Below are 20,890 nucleotides of genomic sequence, written 5' to 3'. Positions count from 1 at the left end.
CGTAGCCCACAGCGCCCCACATGTGCCCCAACTCCTGTCTCTCCCAGCAGTCCCTTTGGCCCTGCCCTGGCTCCTCAGAAATAAAACAGCTTTGTCCTCAGTAGCTCCTCAGTGTGATGGGGTGAGGAGGGCTGCAGGTGAGGTGGGGGGCAGCTGGCGGGCAGGCTCCACCTTTGCCCCCCCAGTGTTTGAGCGAAGGTGGGAGCAGGTGCAAGTGGGAGAACTGGCTGGGGGCAGGGAGAGGAGGAAGGACTCAACTCATCCCTCTCAAAGGAGCCCGGGCTCTTCCACGTGACCCAGGCTGGTCTCTGAGAACTCCTGCTTGGTTCCTGCTGTCCCGCGGGCTCCGCTACTTCCACCCCGGAAGTCCCCAGCTTCTGGTTCTAGCCTGAGGTCTCAGGTTAAAAGACATCACTTCCAGAAAGCTCATGTCATACATTAGAGACGTGATCCATACAAAGTCAGTGTTATTCTTACAAATTAGGACTGTGACAGAAACTGGAACAGTAGGCCTGCTCAGGTCTCAGCCACGCCCCAGTGGAAGCAGGTGTTGGGGTGGCTCCTGCCTGGGCCAGGGTGAGGCCGTGGGGGTGGTGGGAGTGGGGAGGTTCACACTGGAGCCGATTCCTGAGTCAGAAAACCCTGTGCTCAACAAGGCGAGGGGAAGGTGGTGAAGCCCCCAGCCTCCGTCCACCCAGGACTGGCCGAGGCCCCAGGGCCCTAGCCCAGCAGGGCCCTGCCCTCCTCTGACCCTGGTCTGTAGCCATGGCCTGCCCTGCCCGAGAGCCTCGACGGGTAAGCTCATGAGTCCGTGCAGGGGTGCAGGGTGGGCTCACAGAGCACGGGAGGAAGGCGGCCAGAAAAGAGGGCTGCCATGGAACTGGTCCTAGGGGCAGCTGAGGGGCAGCCGCAGCCCAAGCAAGGGCCTCTCCCAGTGATGACCTCGAGGAGGCACGGGCAGGGGCAGCTGCTGGGCGCCCTGGGAAGAAAAGCAGCCCACTCCCCCGTCTGCGGGGGTCACAGCTGGGTCATCGAGCCTTGGACGCCTGGGTACCGCCCTCTGGGGGACCCCTGGGTGTCCTTGTCTGCAGCGTGGGGCTCAGAGGGACGGTCAGTGCAGCACCTGGTCCAGCTCATACTTCTCACAGAAGCGGCTGGTGAAGGGCAGGCAGGTGAGGTGCTCAATCCAGGGCCAGTGGATGGGGTAGATGTAGAGCCACAGGACCAGCGAGGAGAAGAGGCCGGCGAAGACCAGCAGCGACACCAGGATGAGTGCCCGCTTGCGGTACTTGTCGCTCGTGCCGAAGGTGATGTAGGGCAGGAAGGCGAAGGCCAGCAGCAGGCCGCTGAGGAAGCCGAAGATGTGCGCGATATTGTCCATCCAGGGCAGCAGGCCGCACACGAACAGGAACAGCACGATGGCCGAGAGGTTGAGGAAGGCCTTCCATGGCCGCTCCAGCAGCTGCCAGCTCTGGAAGAGCTCCACGAAGAGGCAGGCCAGCAGGCCAAACTGCGAGCCGGCAGGGCCCACCTGCAGACACGCGGGTCACCGCCAGGGCCGAAGGGGCCATAGCCCCGCCCCACCTGCCCCATGCAGAGGTGGGATCCCTGCAGCTCCGCAGCTGCTGGACTACAGCCAGCAGCCTCCCAACTCCCACAGCTGGCTCTGTGTCTGTACCCCACACAGGCACCGTGGTGCCTGTCACATCACACGAGAGCTTGCTCCCGGCCACACATGGTGGGGAGGGTGGGCACAGGACTGAGGGCCGGTGGGTGGAATCCCTGTGATGGACAATGTCACAGACAGGTGACAGGTAGGGAGGGTCACAAAGCAGAGGAGGGGAGTGAAGGCTTCCCTTGGGGCTTCCCTGGGGGTGACATCTGAGCAGGGGGGGCGGGGGATGGGGCCTCTGGTGACTCAACAGCCCCTGACAATGGCAGGGGATTAAGGGCTGGGCAATAAGCCGGGGCTTAGCCGCCCACCCGCTGCTGATCCTGGCTCAGAAGGGGCCCCGTGGCCCCTATTCCCAGATGGAGGTGGGGCTGGGATGGAGGTTGGGGAGGGGAGGGCAGCGGAGCTGGCTGCCCCCTGTACACCAGGTGCCACATGGAGTTTTAGGCCTCGAGGGTCCTACCTCTGCCCGGTACGGGAGGAAGATGGCACTGGCGAGGTTGCCCGTGATGCCACTGAGGATGAAGATGATGCAGATGCGGTGCCAGCCAGCCAACTTCTCCAGGTCGCGCAGGATGGTCATTTGGAAGACCACAGACACCAGGCAGTGCACCACGCTGGGGGCAGGACACACCGGGCGTCAGGCTTCCCACACCTGCTCCTGGCCGCCAGGAGAGCTGGGGTCTGACAGGCGGTGGGATGGGGTGGCCCCCAGCCAGAGCCTCACCCAGCATGCAGGAACAGTGACAGCCAGAGCCGGTAGAACTGATCAGGGACTTCGGGGTTCAGGAAGGGCAGCAGCCCGCACACCTTGTCCAGGCAGTGCACCTGTGGGCGGTGGGGTGGGTTGGTCAGGCTATGGGAGGGAGGTGTGGGTGGGTTGTGTGCACACTGCCCGTCGTCCTTGCCCAGCCTCTCCTTACCTGGGAGCAGAGTGTCGCCTCCTCGTGGAAGTAGCCGTGCATGAACTCACAGTATTCCCGGGTGGTGATCTCACAGCTGGGTGGGGTGGGGGAAGGGGAGGTGAGAGGCCACGGCAAGGCCCAAGGCATCCCTCAGCCACCTTGCCTACAACTCAGAGCCTGGATGCTGAGGCAGGGAGGCAGAGCGGGGGATGGACGGGAGTGGGGAGGGGCCTGGCCAGCACACCTGCCCTTGGTGCCGATGCAGCAGGGGCGGCCCTTGATCTCACAGTCCATGTGTGGGAAGCTGGTGTGGTTGCTCTGGGCCTGCTCTGTGCAGATCTGCAGGGGACAGGCAGTGATGGGTGAGGAAGAACCTGAGAGGGGCCGCGCTTCAGCTGTCACAGACGCCCCCTGCCCTGCCCAAGGGTGTTCCCTCACCGGCCACTTGGTGATGTCATCAGGCCAGATGTGGGCACCACTGGAGGCTGGTTCCTCACAGGTTCTGCAGGCAGAGGCCAGAGTGGGCAAGATGAGGTGCCATAGTACCCACAGCCTGCTATGTCCCGCCCTGCCCTGTCTCACTACCCTGGGGGACTGGGGCCACGTGAGCCCCATGCCAAGCAGCTCCACCTGGGGTCCTGGTGGCACACAGCGCCCGATGTCCGCTTCTGGCCCGGGTCAGACTCATCCAGGGCGGGCCCTGCATCTTCTGGCCACTTGATAAAAGTGGCTAAGGTCTCCTGGAGGGAGGGTGGGGGGAGCTGGTCACACGGGGGCAAGGCAGTGGTCTCGGTGACTGGATATCTGCAGGTCTGGTTAGCATGTGCGCCACCACAGTAAAGGGGGCTGGGGAAGACCCAGCCCCCAAGGCCCACCGAGCAGTCCTTCCGCACGGTCTGGATGCAGCCGGAGCGGTCATTCTGGACACAGCAGCCCGAGTCCCGCTCCAGGTCGCGCTCTCGCCGCACCAGCTGCTCGATCTGCTGGTCCTTCCGGATGCAGGGCGAGAACTTGGCGCCCAGGTGGATGAGGTCAATCTGGGCAGAGAAGCCAGAGCACAAGGGTACCGTACCCACCTTGCTCCCCAGGGGAGATGAGCAGTGCTGTGAGCTCAGGCTCCAGACTGCGGGGGCGGGGGGAACCCTATTCCACCTCTCTCCCAGGGCAGAGGACGACCAGGTACAGTGGCTCCCCCAGGCCAACCCTCACCGAGCTGGGGCCGATCCAGAAGTTCTCCTGCTGGATGTACTTGACGCTCTCGTACACACCCTTGTTCCGCAGCACCTGCGCATGGGTGGGGCAAGGGTGGGGTCAGAGGCTCAGGCCACGGGCATGGGGGGCATGGGGGGTGGGGGGCTGGTGAGCCCGTAGTCCCTCCTGCCTGGGGCCAGGTTGCTGTGGCCCTCCGGCTGGTAGCCTCCTGGTGGGGAGTGCCCCACTCACCAGCTGGGTGGTGACATGCTGGGCGAAGCCCACGGGCGCAATGCCGTACGTGCAGATCACCAGCAGCGTGATGATGATGTGGACGAAGGTCAGCCAGTAGGTGAAGTAGGGCCTGCGATGGAGCCAGGGTGGCTCAGCGCTGGCCTGGGCTCCCTGCCCCACCCAGCCACCCCAGGGGGCGCCTCCCACTGCCATTTAAGACCTGGGGATGAAGGCCCAAGTCTCCTTCCTCTCGCTGGCCGCACTGGGCTGTCTCACCCCCTCTGGCCTCTTTGCCCCTTCTCTTGTGGTTCGTGGCCTGCATCTGCAGTCCCAGGACATTGCACCCATCACAGGGGGCTTCCCCTTTCCTCCTGACTTCCTCCCACTCTATTCCTGCCTGCAGATGCTCAAGACACCTGCCACACTGCTTGTGTTGTTTTGTGGTGTGGGTCTGATGTCTACGGAGGTGGCACCAGTGGTGAGACCCACCCCTCCTCAGAGGCCCAGCTTCCAGTAATGTGCTTTAGAGGCAGCGAGACAAGAAAGACAGACAGACAACTCCTCCCCTTGGTTCCTTCTTCAAATGCCCACTGTAGCTGGGCCAAGACCAAATCAGGAGCCAGGGACCCACCGTGGGGAAGTAACAGAGCCCGTGGCCTGTTACTTCGCAGGCACGTACTGGCCAGCAGCTGGGATCAAGCATGTTAAGCCAGGACTCGACCCCAGACACTGACACGGCCACCCCATCCGGCCTTTCAAACAGTCTTAGGTCCGTCTCTCACAGCCCCAGCTTCTGTCTCCCACACTGTCCTCCTGGCTCCCTTTTCCAGGGGCCCCGCTCATGACAGCACTCTGGGCTTTGTGGACAGACAGCCATTAGGGGCCTGGCCAAGGACACAGCAGTAGGCATAGCAATCACCCGAACCCCTTCTTGGTCACAGGTGTGCATCTGAGGACAGGCTACACCTGCATGCTTTTCACAACACCCCTGGCCCATGAGGCCCTCCAGGAGGAGCCGGGGGAGGCCCAGGGTCCCCGCCCCTCACCGGTGGCTGTCGAAGCTCTCCAGTTGCCGTTGCACTGTGCTGCTGATGCTGCGGCGGTAGCTGCGATTCAGCCAGTTGCCCACCACGCCCAGCCCATAGTGCCGCTTCTTGCGGTCAAAGGCAAAGTGTTTCACCGTGGATGCAATACGCCGGCCACGCTTGGTCCCGGGAGCTGACGTTCGGCACGAGTCCCTCCTGATGGGGACAGTGGCTCTCAGCCCCCACACTGGCCAGCTCAAGGCATGGGTTAAGACACAGGGAGGACCCCCACCCAGCACTGGGCCGGGGGCTGGGGGAAGCCGGCCTAGCACTCACAGTGGGATCTGCACCCTGTCTGGGGACACTGGTGAGGCTGAGTGTGGGATGGCGCGGAAGTAGTTGGCAGAGAGTGGTGGAGATTCGAAGACATCATCAGGCATGGAGCTCATTTCTTCCTGGGTGGGGTATACAGGACAGCATGAGGAGGTCACTGCCCCAGACGGTCTCCCCAGGACGCCACCACAGCGTAGGACAAGGCTGAAGGGGGGATCCCAAGCCTAGCAGGCGCCATCCCCACCCTGGGTCCTTGCTCTGCTCGACACAAACACGGGGGGGGGGGGCAGAGTTCCATGCAGGGACACCCCCATGCCACCCATGGGACCCTGGCAGAGTGTGACCGAGGCCAAGGTGCCACCACCCTGGCCCCCCACCCCATGCTTGCCTTACTAAAAAAAGAGGAATCGAAGGTGTCTGCCCCATCCACGGCGTCCTCCTCCAGGGAGCTGGGGTAGGCAAAGCTGCGCTTGACCACCCGGCACCGCTGGCCGGCAGCTTCCAGCACCGAGCGCCCCTGTGCAGGGGCAGAGGCGCGGGCATCAGGACCAGGCTCCAGTAACCAGGTCTCCAGCCCCCCAACACCAATGTCTGAGAGAGGTACAGGGAGAGGCGTCCCAGACCCCTGGGAGCAGAGGGCCAGGTTGTGGGGCTCTGGCTGGCCATGAACATGTTTGACCTTGGGGTCAGCTCCTCGCGGGCAACTTCTAGGCCTTTAGATGTGGGTAGCCGGCCCGAGGCCTGAAGCAGCCCACATCTGCATGCTCTGTGCGGTGGCCTGGGCTGCGGCCTCCTATCTCACGCTCCAGGCCCCTGCCCACCCTCCTGACACCATGACCAGCCCTTACTGAAGCCCTCCACTGCTGCACTCCCCATCTGGGCTTCACACAGGCCATTCCCTCTGCGAGCATGCTGCTCCTGGCTGTCCCTGGGCCCCTGGACCCTCCTCTGCACCTTCCCTGAACTTGGTAGGTGCCCTGACTGCGGACACCTGAAGCTCAAGTTCCGCAGCCACCCACTCCTCCCCAGCACAGAGCAGGGCCCAGTGCACAGGGGCATGGTGGCCAGCACACGGCTCACCCCCTGCTCCCCAGCATGGGAACCAGAGCAGAGAGGTGATGAGGGCCCTCGTGGGGGAACAGGGGCTTGGAAGAATGCGGCCTAGGCTCCCAGCAATGCACTGTGCCTGGGGACTGCTCTGGGCCCAGGCATGGAGTGGCCTGTGGGGTGGGACTCACTTTGAGGAGCGCAGCGGCAGCCTGGAAGCTCATGTGGGCCACGGACATCCTCTTGCGGCGGGATAGGTGGGAGAGGCCGGAGCGGACGCTGGTGAAGGAGGTGAGGGACAGCATGCCCGGGGTGAGCGGTGGGTGCGGGGCGTGCGGCCGGTCCACCTCATCCGGGTGGCGGAAGGCCCGGCCGCGGGCCAGTGGATCCACGATCTGGATGGGAGGGAGGCGGTGAGCAGAGCCGGGAGCCCCTCGGGGCAACTGCTCTCTGCGGCCTCCGCCTGCCCCTCCTGGAACCTACCTTGGGCAACTTGCAGGGCTTGGGGGACTCGGTGCCTTGGAAGGACGGCACCTCCTGGCTGGGCAGCTCCAGGTCCCTGTGGCACGAGGCCTTGAGGCGGCCATAGCGCACGCTGCAGTGGTGCAGGCTGCGGCGCTGCCAGTGCTGCCGCTTGCCCTCCCAGTCGCCGCTCACCCCAAACCACTGGGCAGTGCCCCTGTGGGAGCAGAGACAGTGTTAAAAAGGAGACAGTGTGTGAGGTGCCACGGTGCCGCTGTGAGCGGCGCTCTGTGTGCACCCATGGCCCCTTGGCAGAGATGGGGCGCAGGCCAGCCTTTCACCCCCCGCTGGGACCCAATGGCCCCTGAGGGCAGAGATGGGTGAGATGGCTGGGAAGACCCCTGGGAGCCACTCCTGGGGCCCCTCAGCCACCATCACGGATGCAGGCTGTACCAGGCAGGGGGCTGGCAAGTGCACTGGGCAGGGAGGGGGTGCACTGGGTAGGGAATAGGGGTGCACTGGGCAGGGGATCCAGGGGCGGCAGTGAGGGCAAGCCTTTACTTGCGGATGCTCTGAGACAGGGAGGCCTGGCGGCGGAAGCCGGGTCGCTTCTCCACGCTCTCCTGCCATCGTGCCCGCGGCTCCTGGAGGCTGACACTCTTCAGGTAGGCTGGGTTCTTGGGCCTCTGCAGGCAGGAGGAGGTGGGTGGGGGTGCTGTGTGGAGCCCAAAGTCTGAACTGCCTCCGTATTGGCTCCCAAGCCCCTGGGTGGCTCTCCCTCCCTGCTGCCCAGCTCCCCACCCACAGCCTGTGGCCTTGTGGCTGTGCCCTCTGAGGGACCCCCGGGTAAGTGGGCAGTGTTCACACAGCTCCTCTTTATGTGGCGTACAGCATGGGCAACCCACGCCAGGCCAGGAGCCAGCCTTCAATGGGCTCTCTGTGCGACCCAGGGCTGCAGGATGGACATGAAAACGCTGTTGTCCTCCTGGGGGAGCAGGTGCTGCCTGAGTGACACTGTCCCTGCTCTCCCAGGCCACAGACAACCCAGCCCTCAGCAAGCTGGGAGATGACAGGAAACAGCTCCAGGCTCACCAGCACTTCCTGTCTCCCGCTGCCACAGCTGCCACCACCACCACCGTGACCCAGCTCACAGTTTGGGCCTGGCTCTCTGCCCTATTTTGGGCCCCGGAAGTGGGGACAATGAGGCCTGAGTCTTCCAGGAATGGCACATGGGGTGAGAACCCCTGGGGGAAGTGAAACCACCCACGTGGGGTCACATGTCAGCCCTGTGGCCATGCCCACACCTCGGGGAGCATGCTGTCCTGTTCGCCGGGCAGCTGTGCATCAGGCGGCGGGATGGTGATGGAGAGGTTGGGCGGCTTCCGGCTCTGCAGGCGGCTGCTGGACATGGAGGAGAGGCTTGCCCCATTCTTATCAGCCGACGCCATGCTGGGCAGGGGCTGGAACGAAACAGGGGGAGGGTGGGGGCGTGGGTGGCTCTAGCACAGTCTAAAGTTGCTTTACACCTAACTCCGGGGCTGGGCTAGGCCACCTGGGTCAGATGGAGTGTGGGGAGGGTTATTTCTGTCCTGCGATTTGCATCCTGTCCCTTCCTGCTATCTTGCTTTGTGCAAGGACCAGATCACAAAGGGAACATGAAGGGGCCAACGTTGTGGAACTACAGGCTAAGCCACTGTCTGTAGTGCTGGCATCACAAATGGGTGTCGGTTTGTGTCCTGGCTGCTCCACTTCCTATCCAGCTCCCTGCTGTGGCCTGGGAAGGCAGTGAGGACGACCCAAGCCTTGGGACCCTGCACCCGTGTGGCAGACCCAAGGGCCCCTGCTAATGGCACCAGAGTCACTTTATTCACCCCCCCTTTGGCTAGGCCCTGGGAGTGTCCTTGCCCACACCCTCAGCTGTCTTCTCTCCTCCACTTCCCAAGGTCCCTGGGCAGGTGGCGCTTCTCCCCTTCTTCAAGGCCGGGGACCCATCTTCCTTCGTGCGTGCTGACCCCAGGGTTACAGAGATGGAGGCCGGGGTCAGCCAGAAGTCCTGCCCTGGGGGGGAGGCAAGGGGCAGATGCTGGGGTGGACAGCAGGGCAGGGCAGCAGTCACATTCACTCCATGTCTGTCTGTCAACTGCCTCTCTCTCCTGAGGGACCACACTGACCTCCTGACCCTTCAACCCGCTGGCCTCTGACACTATGGGGCATTCTCATTTTTTTTAAGATTTACTATTTTACTTGAAAGTCAGAGTTACAGAGAAGAGAAAGTAAGGGAAAGAGACAGATCTTCCATCCGCTGGTCACTCCCCAAGAATGGCCACAACAAGCAGAGCTGGGCCAGTCCAAAGCCAGGAGTTTCCTCCAGGTCTCCCATACAGATGCAGCAAACCAAGGCTTTGAGCCATCCTCTGCTTTCTCAGAGCAGGGGGCTGGACTGGAAGAGGAGCAGCTGGGACATGAACCTAGCTGTTCCCTGTGCTCTTGACACTGACCCATTCCGTCCATCACTGAACTCCCCCATCTGTCCATTATTCTCTGCCTGACCCGCTGCTGGACATGCCCCAGAAGTAAGCTGGCCCTGCAGCAGGCACCCGAGGGGCGGGCCTGACCATCCACTGGCCACCTGCAGATCCTAACCCAGTACCGGACACGCACTGGAAGTCAGCTGGCCCTGCAGCAGGCACCTGAGAGGCGGGCCTGGTCACCTGCTGGCCACCTGCAGAGTCGGCTCGCTGTGCCGTTTCCTGGGTCTTGCCTCCCACCAGGTCCCTAAGGCTTGTTCTGTCTGCTGACCGGGTGCAGCTGCCCTGGCGTGGGTTGAACTTCAGCTTGGGGCTGTTGGCACCAGGTCAGCAGGGTGGCCTCCTCGGCGCTCTGCCTGCAACAGAGGAGTGACCCCTACGTCTTCCCACCTCCGTGAGCTCTGTCTCTCCCTTTGTAACCTGTAGCCATCCCACCTCAGAAAGGGGCACTCAAGACTCCCAGGGGCGCTGAGCAGAACACCCCGGGGTGCTGGGCAGCCAGAGGCACTGATCTTGGGGCATTTCCAGTCAATCACTGAAGAATCTGCTCCTGAGGTGGGCACTGGCCTAGCAGCTAAGACCCGCCCCTTGCCCCGTGTCTGTGTTACAGTGCCTCGGCTAGGGCTGCAGCTCTGTCCTCACGCCAGCGCCCTCTGGATGCTGACCCTGGGAGGCAGCGGACATGGCTCAGGACACTGCCACCTATGCGGGGGACCTAGATGGCATTCTTGGCTCAGGCCTGGGGCAGCCCTGTCCACTGGGTGCACCTGAGGAGTGAACCAGCAGACGCAAGCTCGTCTCTCTAGCAAAACAAAGCAATTCAAACTGCCTCTGGGGTCTGGGACCCTGGACAGGGACGGAACACTGAAGTCACGTGCCCCTATTTTGTTTGCTTGTTTCAATATTACTCAACGGAAACATCTAAGAATCCAGAAATTGCTGGCTGTTTTAAGGAGAGGCAGAGAGAGAAAGATCTTCCATCCATTGGTTCAATCCCCAGAGAGTCACAATGGCCAGAGCTGAGCCAGGAGAGTCCTCGGGTCTTCCATGTGGGGGCAGGGCCCCCAAGAACTTGAGCCATCCTCTGCTGCTTTCACAAGCCATTAGCAAGGAGCTGGACTGGAAGTGGAGCCGCCGGGACTCAAACCAGTGCCCGTATGAAATGTTGGGGACACTTGGAATGCCACAACACTGGACCCCTGGTTATCTTCCGATTAACATTTGTTATCGAGAGTCAGTGGCTTGAGGTGATGGCTTTACCCACTACAACATGGCATCTGTTCCAGGTAAGGAATACTGACCCACACCCCAAGGAGACTGTCCAGCCAAGTGCAACAAGTCCCATCAGGATCACAGACCGATGGCTCCTGGTACTGGGCCCGCCTGGCTCCGTGGAGGGTGCCACATGGGGCAGCTCCAAGACGACAGCCTCACCTGGGCCTCTGCTCACCAAGCTCCCTGGCTTAGCCTCCTCGGGGACCGAGCTGCAGAAGAGGGTATCAGGAGGGCATTGCCCTGGGAAACTGTCCCTGTGCGGGTGGAGGGTGGGGGAGTGACAGGAAGCGGGTGGGGACGGCACTGGGCAGACAGGATCCTCCCAGGATGTGCAGCTGACCACAGCCACCTGGAGTGGCGTGGTCGGGTCTGTCCGGCTCACATCACGGCTCCTTCAGGAAGCCTGCCTGTTGTTAACCAACAGTCACTTTGTTCCCGGTTCTTTCTAAGACCCCACTTGACTTTGGGCAGCCCGAGGCTGAGTGTGTGGACAGCCTCCATGGGAGGCCTAGGGGTGTGACAGTGTGTGAGCCAGACAGAGCCATCACCCCTAACCCTGCAGCCAGTCTGGGAAGCAGCCCCCACAGAGGGCTCTGCCCCTGTGCCCACTACAGGGCCTGGGTGGAGGATAATGGGTGCCATCCCGGATGAGCACCCCTGGGTAGCCCAAGCTCCCCACCCAGCTCTTGGACACCCCTTCTGGTCCTGGGGAGCTGCTGGCCAGCCCTCCTCATCCTGAGGCCACATCTCTGAAGCTGGGGCCCCGGAGGACCTGTTGCTGGCATCTGTGCCCATCCCCTGGTGGAAGGGGCAGCAGACAGAGGACACAGAGCAGCCCCAGGCAATCTCGGAGGGGGGGCTCCCAAAGAGGAGCTGGCTGACTCCAGAGGGCCAGAGGCAGGGCTAGGTGGTGGAGTGCCCAAGAAAGCTGGCTGACTCCAGGGAGCCAGAGGCAGGGCTAGGTGGTGGAGTGCCCAAGAGAGTTGGCTGACTCCAGGGGGCCAGAGGCAGGGCTAGGTGGTGCAGTGCCCAGGAGAGTTGGCTGACTCCATGGGGCCAGAGGCAGGGCTAGGTGGTGCAGTGCCCAGGAGAGTTGGCTGACTCCAGGGGGCCAGAGGCAGGGCTAGGTGGTGCAGTGCCCAGGAGAGTTGGCTGACTCCAGGGAGCCAGAGGCAGGGCTAGGTGGTGCAGTGCCCAGGAGAGTTGGCTGACTCCAGGGGGCCAGAGGCAGGGCTAGGTGGTGCAGTGCCCGGGAGAACAGCCTTCACCCCCTTTTAGGGCAGCACAGTCTTGGTGATGGTTTGCAAGCTCCACCCCTCAGGCCTCTTCCCTGCCAACGGAGGTGTCAGACTCATGAAACCACACGCTGAATACAGGGCAGTTCCCCCTCAGCCCTTCTGCCCAGCAGGTGCACAGTGGGCAGGCCAGAAGCCCAGCCCCTTCCTCGGCGCTCAAGGAGAGAAGGGCAGAGCTGGCAGGTGCTCAGAGCACTGGCACACCCACTCTGGGCCCCAGTGCCACCCATGTTCATGGAGTGGCAAAGCACTGTGAGCTCAGGCTGGCAGGAGGTGCCCTGGTTCAGTGTCTGCTCACTGTGGGGGAAATTGTGACATCCTGGCCCCAGCCTTCCTCCCAGCTGGCTGCAGTGGCAGCCAGAGTGGGGGTGGGAGGTCTGGGGGTTGCCCTTGAAGGCACCTGTTTGGCCGGATCCTGGCCTTGGGGGGTCCCATGCCCAGGGTGGCTGCAGCCTCAGCGTGGAGAGGGGCAAGGCTCAGGGTGGGCATTGACTTCACTTCCTCCTCTGGGGGCGGCAGATCCTGGGACACAGTGCAGAGTCAGATGGCCCGAGGTGCCCCCAGCTTTGTCTGCACTCCACTCTGTCCCGCTCTGGCTAGGACGGCATAGCCCAGGCAGTTACATCCAGGGCCCAGCCACAGAATGGATGGAGAATGGTGTGGAACCACAGCACAGCACTGCTGTCGAGAGGATCCAGGAGCTCCTCAGAGCGTGCGGCCAAACACTCCCTGGGTCTGTGAGAGCAACCCAAGGAGGTCCCTGCCCCTCCATGACAGCTGCTTGTGGCCAGCCCAGGTGGTTGCTCGCAACACACAGGTGCAGTTGAACCTGCATCGGGGAGTCTGGCTTGGGGCCCCCAGACAATCTGTCTTCCCAGGGCTCCCACACTGCAGCTCCCAGGAGAGCCTGTGGTCTCACAGAGTGGGGGTGTGGGCTCTGGGGGGGGGAGCCCTCATCCCCAGCTCTGCAGACCTGAACGGCAGGGCAGGGGAACAGCTTAACGTGAGAGCCAGGAGCAGGGCCAGTAAGGACCCCTGTAGGAGGAAGGAGGGAGCCCACCACCAACTGCTGGGTGTGATCAGGAAGACGGGGCCTCCCGCAGGGTGGAGCCGGACACCTGAACGGCGGAGGGAGAAGACCCTGCCACCTGGTCCATGCCTCTCCAGTCTGGTGCGGCTGGCAGCTGTGGGCGTCCAGAGTGGGCAGTGAGCAGGGAAACGGTTGGCTGAATCACAGGACACCAGGGCGAGGGCCGAGGGCAAGGAAACGGCTGTGGCCACCCAAACCGAAACTCACTCTCCCTCCCTGCCGGGGCCTTGCTGGGAACTGGGGCCTTCTGAAAAAGCTGCAAAGCGGAATCTGGGCCCAATGCCCACTGCGCAACCCCTGGCCTGACTCTGGGCTCTGTGACCCAAGGATGAAGGTGAGGACAGCTTGCAGTCAGAGCCCAGGCTCCCTGCATAGCCCCCTGCCAGGGCCTAAGGTGGGAGCATGGGAGCAGAGCTCCAAGGGGCAGTACAGGGAATGACGGCTTGCCCAAAGTGGGGGTCACAGCCATCTGAATGAGCCCAGGGAGGGGGCAGGGCCTCTGATGGTGGAGAAACAGGCTCTACCAAGTCAGCCCCAGAACCCAAAGGGGAGTGGGCTCCTGACCCCCAGTCTCCAAAGCAGGCAGGAGTTTGGGGAGCCCCCATCACCGGCACACAAGCTGCAGCTGACAGGTGCCAAAGAGCAAGCCACTGCCAGCGCTGTCCGGCGTGCCTGGACCCAGAAATCTCCTTGATCTCCTTCAGATCCCCATCGGATAAGACAGCCCCACTGGAAGCAGGGTGGGGGCCTGGCCACTCAGGGGCTCCAGGAAGCCACCCAAGCCAGGGGTGAGGGCATAAGGAGGAGCACAGACCCCAGCAGCCCTCAGTCCGTTTCTTTCCAAGGACTACTCCACAGCAGGGCTGGCTGAGATGTGAGCAGCCCGTTCTAGAATTTCGGGATGCAGCAGCTGCTGGCAGCACACAGCAGTGGGTGCCACAGAAGTCGGGGGTGCAGCCAGCTCACTCCCCTATCCCTGTCACCAGGCACAGAACTGGGTCCCCCCCCGCCGGCACCTGTGACCTCCAGCCAGTAGAGACAGAACTCTGGGTAGCCGTGAGGCAGGCGGCAGGTGCTGGGGACAGAGCCTGGACATTCCAGGCAGGAAAAGGCAGTTCCGAAAGAGAGCAAAGGAAACTAAGTGTCCACAGGGCCTCCGAGGCAAATCCCGGCCGGCACTGCTCAGCGGCTGGGGCAGAACAGGTTCACAGAAGGGCTCTGCCTCAGGCCTGCAGCCAGAGCTCACCCAGTCCCCACCCCTCTCTCTTCCCACAGTCTGGCTCCAGATGCATGCTGCCGACATTGCCTGGCATGGAAGACAAGTCTCAGGGCCAGCCTGGCCGCCACTGTGCACCCCAGGCAGGCCGCTCGGTCTCCGCACCTCGGCTTGTTTCTACCTATGCTGTGTGGAGAGCCTGGTAGCACCACACACCAGGGCTGCTTCCAGCAAGCGCACTCAGGTAAGGGACAAAGTCTTACCCTATCTCCTGGAGCACACGAACCCTGCCCAGCCCCACCCAGACACATACCCGAGACTGGGGAGCTGCCCCTCATGTAGGTAAGCTCACACCGGGGTCAGCTCAGCCGCCCGGCGTCTGCGGAAACCCCTTGGCAGACAGGCCGGAGGAAAAGCCAGGCAGACACTCTTTGGCTTGTAAAGACTCATTAAGGAGCCAATAAACCTGATTTCCCAGAACCCTGCCCTAGGGCCCTGGGCTGCCTAGGAAGAGGCTGGCTGCAGCCCCAGTCGCTGCCAGTACTTCACAGTGCTTGGGCATGGCCCACCCAAGATGCTCATGCCAGCTGGGCTTGCCAAGTCACCTGCTCAGAGATCCCGCCTTCCTGGTACCAGGAATCCAGCAAAGATGGCACGAGGTGGCAAATGTCCAGGGCCTGGCACACAACCTACTTCTGGCTCCTTCCTGGCTGAGTCCTACCACCACCACTGGCTTGCCTGGTGTCTGAGCCACCAGACCAACAGAGGTTCATTTTAATCACCTGTCCATGGCCTCATGGTTAGGGAGGGGGACACTGGCCCCCATCAGGTCCTGAGCTCCATCCAGCTCCCTTCTGCAGTCTCATGACATTCAGGGACCAGACTGGGCAGTGCTGGGCAGCCAAGCTGGGAGTGGTGCAGGTGCACAGGCCTTCGCTCGAGACCTCCCCACCCCCACGCAGACGCGAGCACACCAAGTCTGGGAGCACTTCCCAGCTGATCTCAGGCCTACCAATGCCATCCTACCGGGCTGGCGCTGAGGGCAACAGGTGGCTGCCACCATGTTCCACAAGGGTTCAGGCCCGGGGCTTCCCTCCATGCCCCAAGTTGGACCCCTAGCCTTCTCTCCCAGGCCACACCATCAAACCCCAGTACGAAGAGGAGGGAGGCAGTTCCTACCAGGGACCCACGCCAGGATGCCCTCCCTGAACCACCTTCAGCACTGATGCACAGGCCAGACCGGAGCTGGAGGGCAGAGAAAAAAATCTGAGGCCACCAAAGCCACAGACTAAGGGCCCCTGCCACCTGAATGCCCCTGCCCCAGCATCAACGCCACATGCTGGCTGCCTGGGAAGGCCCTGGGTGGGAGGCATAGTATACGCCTGAGAGGATGCCCACCCTCACCGCTCTTGGCCACCTAGGGACTGGGGACACAGGGCCACTCCATTCACGACAGCCTCCAAGGAGGGGTCCCTGCCTAGGCAGCTTCCTAACCACCCTGCTGGCTGTCTACTGCTGCCCCACAGAGCTGCTGGGGAAACTGAGGTATGGGCCACTGCAGAGACCCCATCCCACCAAGCACTGTAGCACAAACCCCATGCTTGCCACCCTGAGCCTGACACCAGCCCCCCTCGCTCTGGGCCAGTGGCTCTGACTGCACTGGCCACCTGCCTGTGCCACCTGCCCAGAGGGGCTTGGGTAGCAGTGGGGTGGTACTGGACTCACAGCTGGCTCATGTCTGGGCATGGGCCATGGCGCTTGCCTGGAAGAGACGAGACAAGCCTTTCTCCGCCTCCCAGGAGGCAGCCAGGGCGCCCTGACACAGCTGGGGAAGTCCCCATGCTTCCCAGAGACTGTGAGGCAGCGGCCCGTCCCTGTCCGGCCACTATGCAAGGTCAGCCTGCACCAGCTGGGCTCCCCGCCCCAGGCAGGACAGGAAACTGGAGCTGCTTCCAGGACACGGGGCAGACACAGACGTGACGTGTGAGCTCACCCTGGAAACCCCCGCCGGCCTGCCGCACACTGTGGCAGATACCCCGGGGGGCTTCCAGGGGGAGGCACAGCCCGTCTCCCCCCCAGTGCAGGGTTCACTGCATGTACATGTGTGCCCATACAGCCTGACCCCACAAATCCTGTGATAAGCAAGACAGGGCAAGACAGAGAGGCCCGAGCAGGCCCAGAAAAACACCAGCCTGGCCCCCAGCATCCCTGACAAGTGGTGTATCCCTCCTCCTTCAGAAACACAAGTCCCCTCGCTGGACGGGACACTGAGTGTGTGTGTCACCCCAAGGAAGGCCACCTGGGCAGTCAGGGATGGACTTGAGGGTAGACAGCCAAGGTTCAAAACCAGGCGCCATCTCTCACTTCTCAACGACCTTGAGTGAACAGACCCACACACTCTGCCTGTGCCTGGGGACAATGGCCACCAGGGCTGCTGCAGCTGCTGTGTTCAGCTCAGTCTCACTCTAGCCTCTCACAACAAAGCCAGCCAAATTGCCATCCAGAAACTTCCAACTGCCTCCTGCTGCACCTGTCCCTTATCAGAACACCTGTACAGTCCTGGCTGCCCTACTTCCTATCAAGCTCTGGGCTAACACGCCTGGGAAGGCAGCAGCAGATGGCCCCTGCACCCACATGGGAGACCTGGATGAGGCTCCTGGCTCCCGGCTCAGGTGTATCCCAGCTCCAGCCATCAGGAGAGGAAATTAGCAGACGCGGATCCAGCGCGATGGCCTAGCGGCTAAAGTCCTCGCCTTGAATGTGCCGGGATCCCATATGGGTGCCAGTTCTAACCCATGGGGACTCACTTCCCATCCAGCTCCCTGCTTGTGGCCTGAGAAAGCAGTCAATGATGGCCCAAAGCCTTGGGACCCTGCACCCGCGTGGGAGACCTGGAGGAAGTTCTTGGCTCTTGGCTTCGGATCGGCACAGCACCCGCCATTGCACTCACTTGGGGAGTGAATTATTGGACAGAAGGGCTTTCTGTCTCTCCTCTCTGTATATCTGACTTTCATATAAAAAGAAATAAAACAAATCTTTTTTTAAAAAAATTAGCAGATGGATCCACGTTTCCTTATGTCACTGTGTTCCAAATAGACAAAAGCTTTCAAAAGTGACACAGGGACCCAGTGTGACAGTGTAATGGTTAAGGTCCTCGCCTTGCACACACCAGGATCCCATATAGTCGCCGGCAGCTCTAATCCCGGCAGCTCCACTTCCCATCCAGCTCCCTGCTTGTGGCCTGGGAAAACAGTTGGGTATGGCCCAAAGCCTTGGGACCCTGCACCTGCGTGGGAGACCCAGAAGATGTTCCTGGCTCCTGGCTTCGGATTGGCGCAGCACCGGCCGTTGCGGTCACTTGAGGAGTAAATCATCAAACAGAAGATCTTCCTCTCTGTCTCTCCTCCTCTCTGTACATCTGCCTTTCCAATGGAATAATGAAATCTTAAAAAAAGTGACACAGGATGGAGGTAACAGATCCAATAAGGCATAGGGGAGAGCAGGGAAGTGCCATCCCCCCACTCCCTGCGGCTTCCTTGCACCCAGAAAACAGTGGCACATTCCTCAGGCTCAGCTGGCATGACTGTGGGTGATGCCCACGGGGGCCCACCTGGCTTGTGCCTCAGGGTGTGCCCCATAAGCCACCTTCACTCAGCTGAGCCTGGGGCTAGGGGAACCTCACTCCTCCAGCAACTGCCCCTGGCCCCCGGCTACCCCAGGGTCCCCACAGTTATCTCTGTCACTTCTGGACATTGCTTTCCTGGTGTCTGTAGCTGGCACGGCTCAGTGTGAGATCAGAAGGAATGCCCCAGCAGGTCACACGGCCTTGGGTATCCACGCTGGGCTCTGCTGCCTGGCTTTGGGGGGCCAGTCTAGGGGAACAGAGCTGATCCCCGGCCCTCCTCAAACCCCAGGCCGCCCCTGCATGGACAGCTGGCCTTGGAGCCAAGGACTCCCTCCCCCTACTGCACCCAGACCCGCGTCCTGCAGGGATCAGCCTGACCGGGCCTGCAGCGGGGTGGAGGACACGCTGGGGCAGCATCCATCCTCACACATACGCAAGGCTATGCTCTTTGGGGTTGATTCTTAAGTGTCTCCCCAGCTCCTGGGGAGTCCAAGGTAGGGAGGAGCCACGGTGGGAAATTACTTGGTGGCCTGGTTGCTGAGCTAACACATCCGGCTCCGTGGGCTGGCTATTCCCTGGGGGCCTGCCCAGTGCACCTGCTGGGTACGTAGACGTTGCCAAAAACCCTCCCTCTGCACCAACCACTGCTCCAGATTGCCCCACCAAGAGTGACAGTAATTTGGCACAACGTCACCCAGTAAACGCTGGGGAAACCACAGCCGGGGATGGCATGGGGAGCTCTCTTCACACTGCACCCGCCACCTGCTCCCTCTCCGGTTCCCCTGGTTGGCGGCAGGGACCCTGATTTGTAACCCAGTGCCAAGCAGGTCCAGGCCAGCCCCGCGGTCCGGCAGGCAGGGCTTCCGGACCCAGCCCCACAGCGGGGGCCGCTCCCCAACACCCGCACCTGTCGCACCTCCTCCAGGTGCAAGGCTCCCACTTCGGGCCCGACTCTCTGGAGCGCACCGGGGCTCCCAGCACTGGGGGGACGAGGGCGCGCAGGGCGGACCCCCCTCCTCCTCCCGGCACTGGAGCTTCGGTCGTGCCCCACACAGGGCGACCCTGGCCCAAGGGCCCCGACAGCCCCGCTCCAGGGGCCCCGCCGGCGCCGGCTGAGGGCGGCCAGCCCCGGGCTCTGCCCCGGCCCACGTGGGCCCTGGGCGCTCGCAGGGCGGGCACCCTTCCCGGCCGCGCCCCGCGTCCCGGGCGGCCTGGGCCCTCTGCCCCGCGACCCCGCGGCCGCCCGCCGCCCCGCCCCGCCGCCGCCCCGCGCTCACCTCCCGGCGGCCCCACGTCCCGGGACGCCGCTCCGAGCCGCGAGCTCAGCCGGGCGGCGGCTGCTGGGGGCGGGACGCCGGCGCGCCGCCTCTTCCCTACCTGCGCCGCGGGCGCCGGGGCGGGGCCCAACGACGGGGGCGGGGCCGGGGCGGGGCCTGTGGATGCAGGCGGGCCTGGGGGCGGGACCTGGAGGGTGAGGCGGGGCCTGTGGATGGAGGCGGGACCTGCTGGTGGAGGCGGGGCCTGTGGGCGGGACCTCCGGAGGGTGAGGCGGGCCAGGGCGTGGCCAAGTCGCGGGGCGGACCCTGCGGCGGGGAGGGCCCTCTGTGTGAGGCGGGGCCGAGGCGTGATCAGGTCGCGAGGCGGGGCCTGTGGGTAGAGGCGGTCCTGTGGGGCGGCCCCTGTGTGTGAGGCAGGGCCGGGGCGTGGCCAGCTCGCGGGGCGGGGCCGTGGGTGGGACCTCCTGGAGGGCGGGGCGGGGCTCCCGGCGCGCGGCCCCGCCCTCCGCGGGTCCCCGCCCGGCCAGGCCGCGTCTTTCCGCCTCTGTGCTGTGTCCGGGCCGCTTCCTGGCTTCCCGGTTCCGGGCGCGCGAGCTGGGTCCCCGCGGCCGTCAGCACTGTCACTGTCCCCCTCCTGGCGGCCCTCGGCGCGCCCCTGGCTGCTCCTGGGTTACGGCCAGGTGGGATCCGCCCACCCTCATGTGCCCAGCTGCAGGGTTCAGCGTTGCTGCCCTGTGCCCTGCTGCCCAGCTGCTGTGCCCTGGGTGGGGCCCGTGGCAGGACTGCCCTCACACCCGCCCCCGCAGGGCAGAAAGAAGGAGTCCAGCGTGTGACCGGAAGGGTGAAGGCAGCTGGCGTTCCAGCTCCTTCCACGCTGTTTTCATCTGTTGCGCCATTGAATCCCTGGCGTGATTCCAGGACGTGATGCCATTGCTTCCCTATTTTAGGGATGGGAAAATTGAGGCACCCGGTTCCAGCCCGGCTCTGAGCTCCCCCCCACACTGCTGCTGGGCCAGAGCCAGTGCCTCAGCTGTGGAGAGCCAAGGCGAGGACTCCCTGCCCCCAGCCCTGTGGAGGGGTGGAGAAGTGTCCTTGTCCCCTGGGAATGTGGCTGCCCGCCCAGGCGAGCAGGTGCAACGATGCTGATCCCAGCCTTGGGGGCCAGAGGGGCAGCCTGAAGGCTCTGAGGCCACTCTGCTCCGATGGGGGTGACCCCAAGGCCTGCTCAGTAGTGCCATCCCAGCTGCCTGCCTCACACAGCGCATGGGCTCAGCACCTGTTGGTATGTCCACACTTTGGAAGGAGAGAGGTGTATGGGGAGACAGGGGGAGGAGCGTGTGTCTGCTTGCAGGCCGTGTGTGTGTGTGTGTGTGTGTGTGTGGTGTTAGGGCTCCCAGGGGTCTGGGTGGAGGTGCAGTGGGTTAAGCCTCCCTTGCAATGCTAGCATCCCATATCGGAATGGCAGATGAAGTTCTAATTGCTCCACTTTCAATCCAGCTTCCTGTTCATGTGGCTGAAGCCAGGAGCCAGGCGCTTCTTCCGGGTCTCCCACGCGGGTGCAGGGTCCCAAGGCTTTGGGCCATCATTGACTGCTTTCCCGAGGCCACAAGCAGGGAGCTGGATGGGAAGCAGGGCTACTGGGATTAGAACCGACTCCCATATGGGATCCCAGCAATGTACAAGGTGAGGACTTTAGTCACTAGGCTACCACGCCG

General features: G+C 63.1%; 2 protein-coding genes across 2 annotated transcripts in view; both read right to left on the bottom strand.

Moving 5' to 3' along the window:
• The window catches only part of QRICH2 (glutamine rich 2), a 159,731-nt gene extending 138,841 nt beyond the window's left edge, over nucleotides 1–20,890 (bottom strand). Inside the window, exon 1 of the mRNA XM_058676559.1 lies at nucleotides 20,887–20,890. The gene's annotated coding sequence lies outside the window, so the exon portion shown is untranslated. The remainder of the gene's footprint in view (nucleotides 1–20,886) is intronic.
• On the bottom strand, nucleotides 451–19,293 carry RHBDF2 (rhomboid 5 homolog 2). Its single transcript, XM_058676561.1, has 18 exons — nucleotides 19,176–19,293; nucleotides 8,174–8,329; nucleotides 7,431–7,555; nucleotides 6,891–7,086; nucleotides 6,599–6,802; nucleotides 5,754–5,877; nucleotides 5,364–5,478; nucleotides 5,049–5,243; nucleotides 4,021–4,132; nucleotides 3,787–3,861; nucleotides 3,453–3,614; nucleotides 3,208–3,317; nucleotides 3,016–3,079; nucleotides 2,822–2,916; nucleotides 2,596–2,671; nucleotides 2,400–2,500; nucleotides 2,136–2,289; nucleotides 451–1,531 (listed from the first exon to the last, which is right to left on the bottom strand). The coding sequence occupies exons 2-18, from the start codon at nucleotides 8,315–8,317 to the stop codon at nucleotides 1,112–1,114; spliced, it is 2,472 nt and encodes an 823-aa protein (XP_058532544.1). The 5' UTR covers nucleotides 8,318–8,329; nucleotides 19,176–19,293; the 3' UTR covers nucleotides 451–1,111.

Source organism: Ochotona princeps, chromosome 17, assembly GCF_030435755.1.
Source record: "Ochotona princeps isolate mOchPri1 chromosome 17, mOchPri1.hap1, whole genome shotgun sequence".
NCBI lineage: Eukaryota > Metazoa > Chordata > Mammalia > Lagomorpha > Ochotonidae > Ochotona > Ochotona princeps.
The sequence above is the reverse complement of the archived record's forward strand: the minus strand, read 5'-3'. Positions and strand labels throughout refer to the sequence as shown.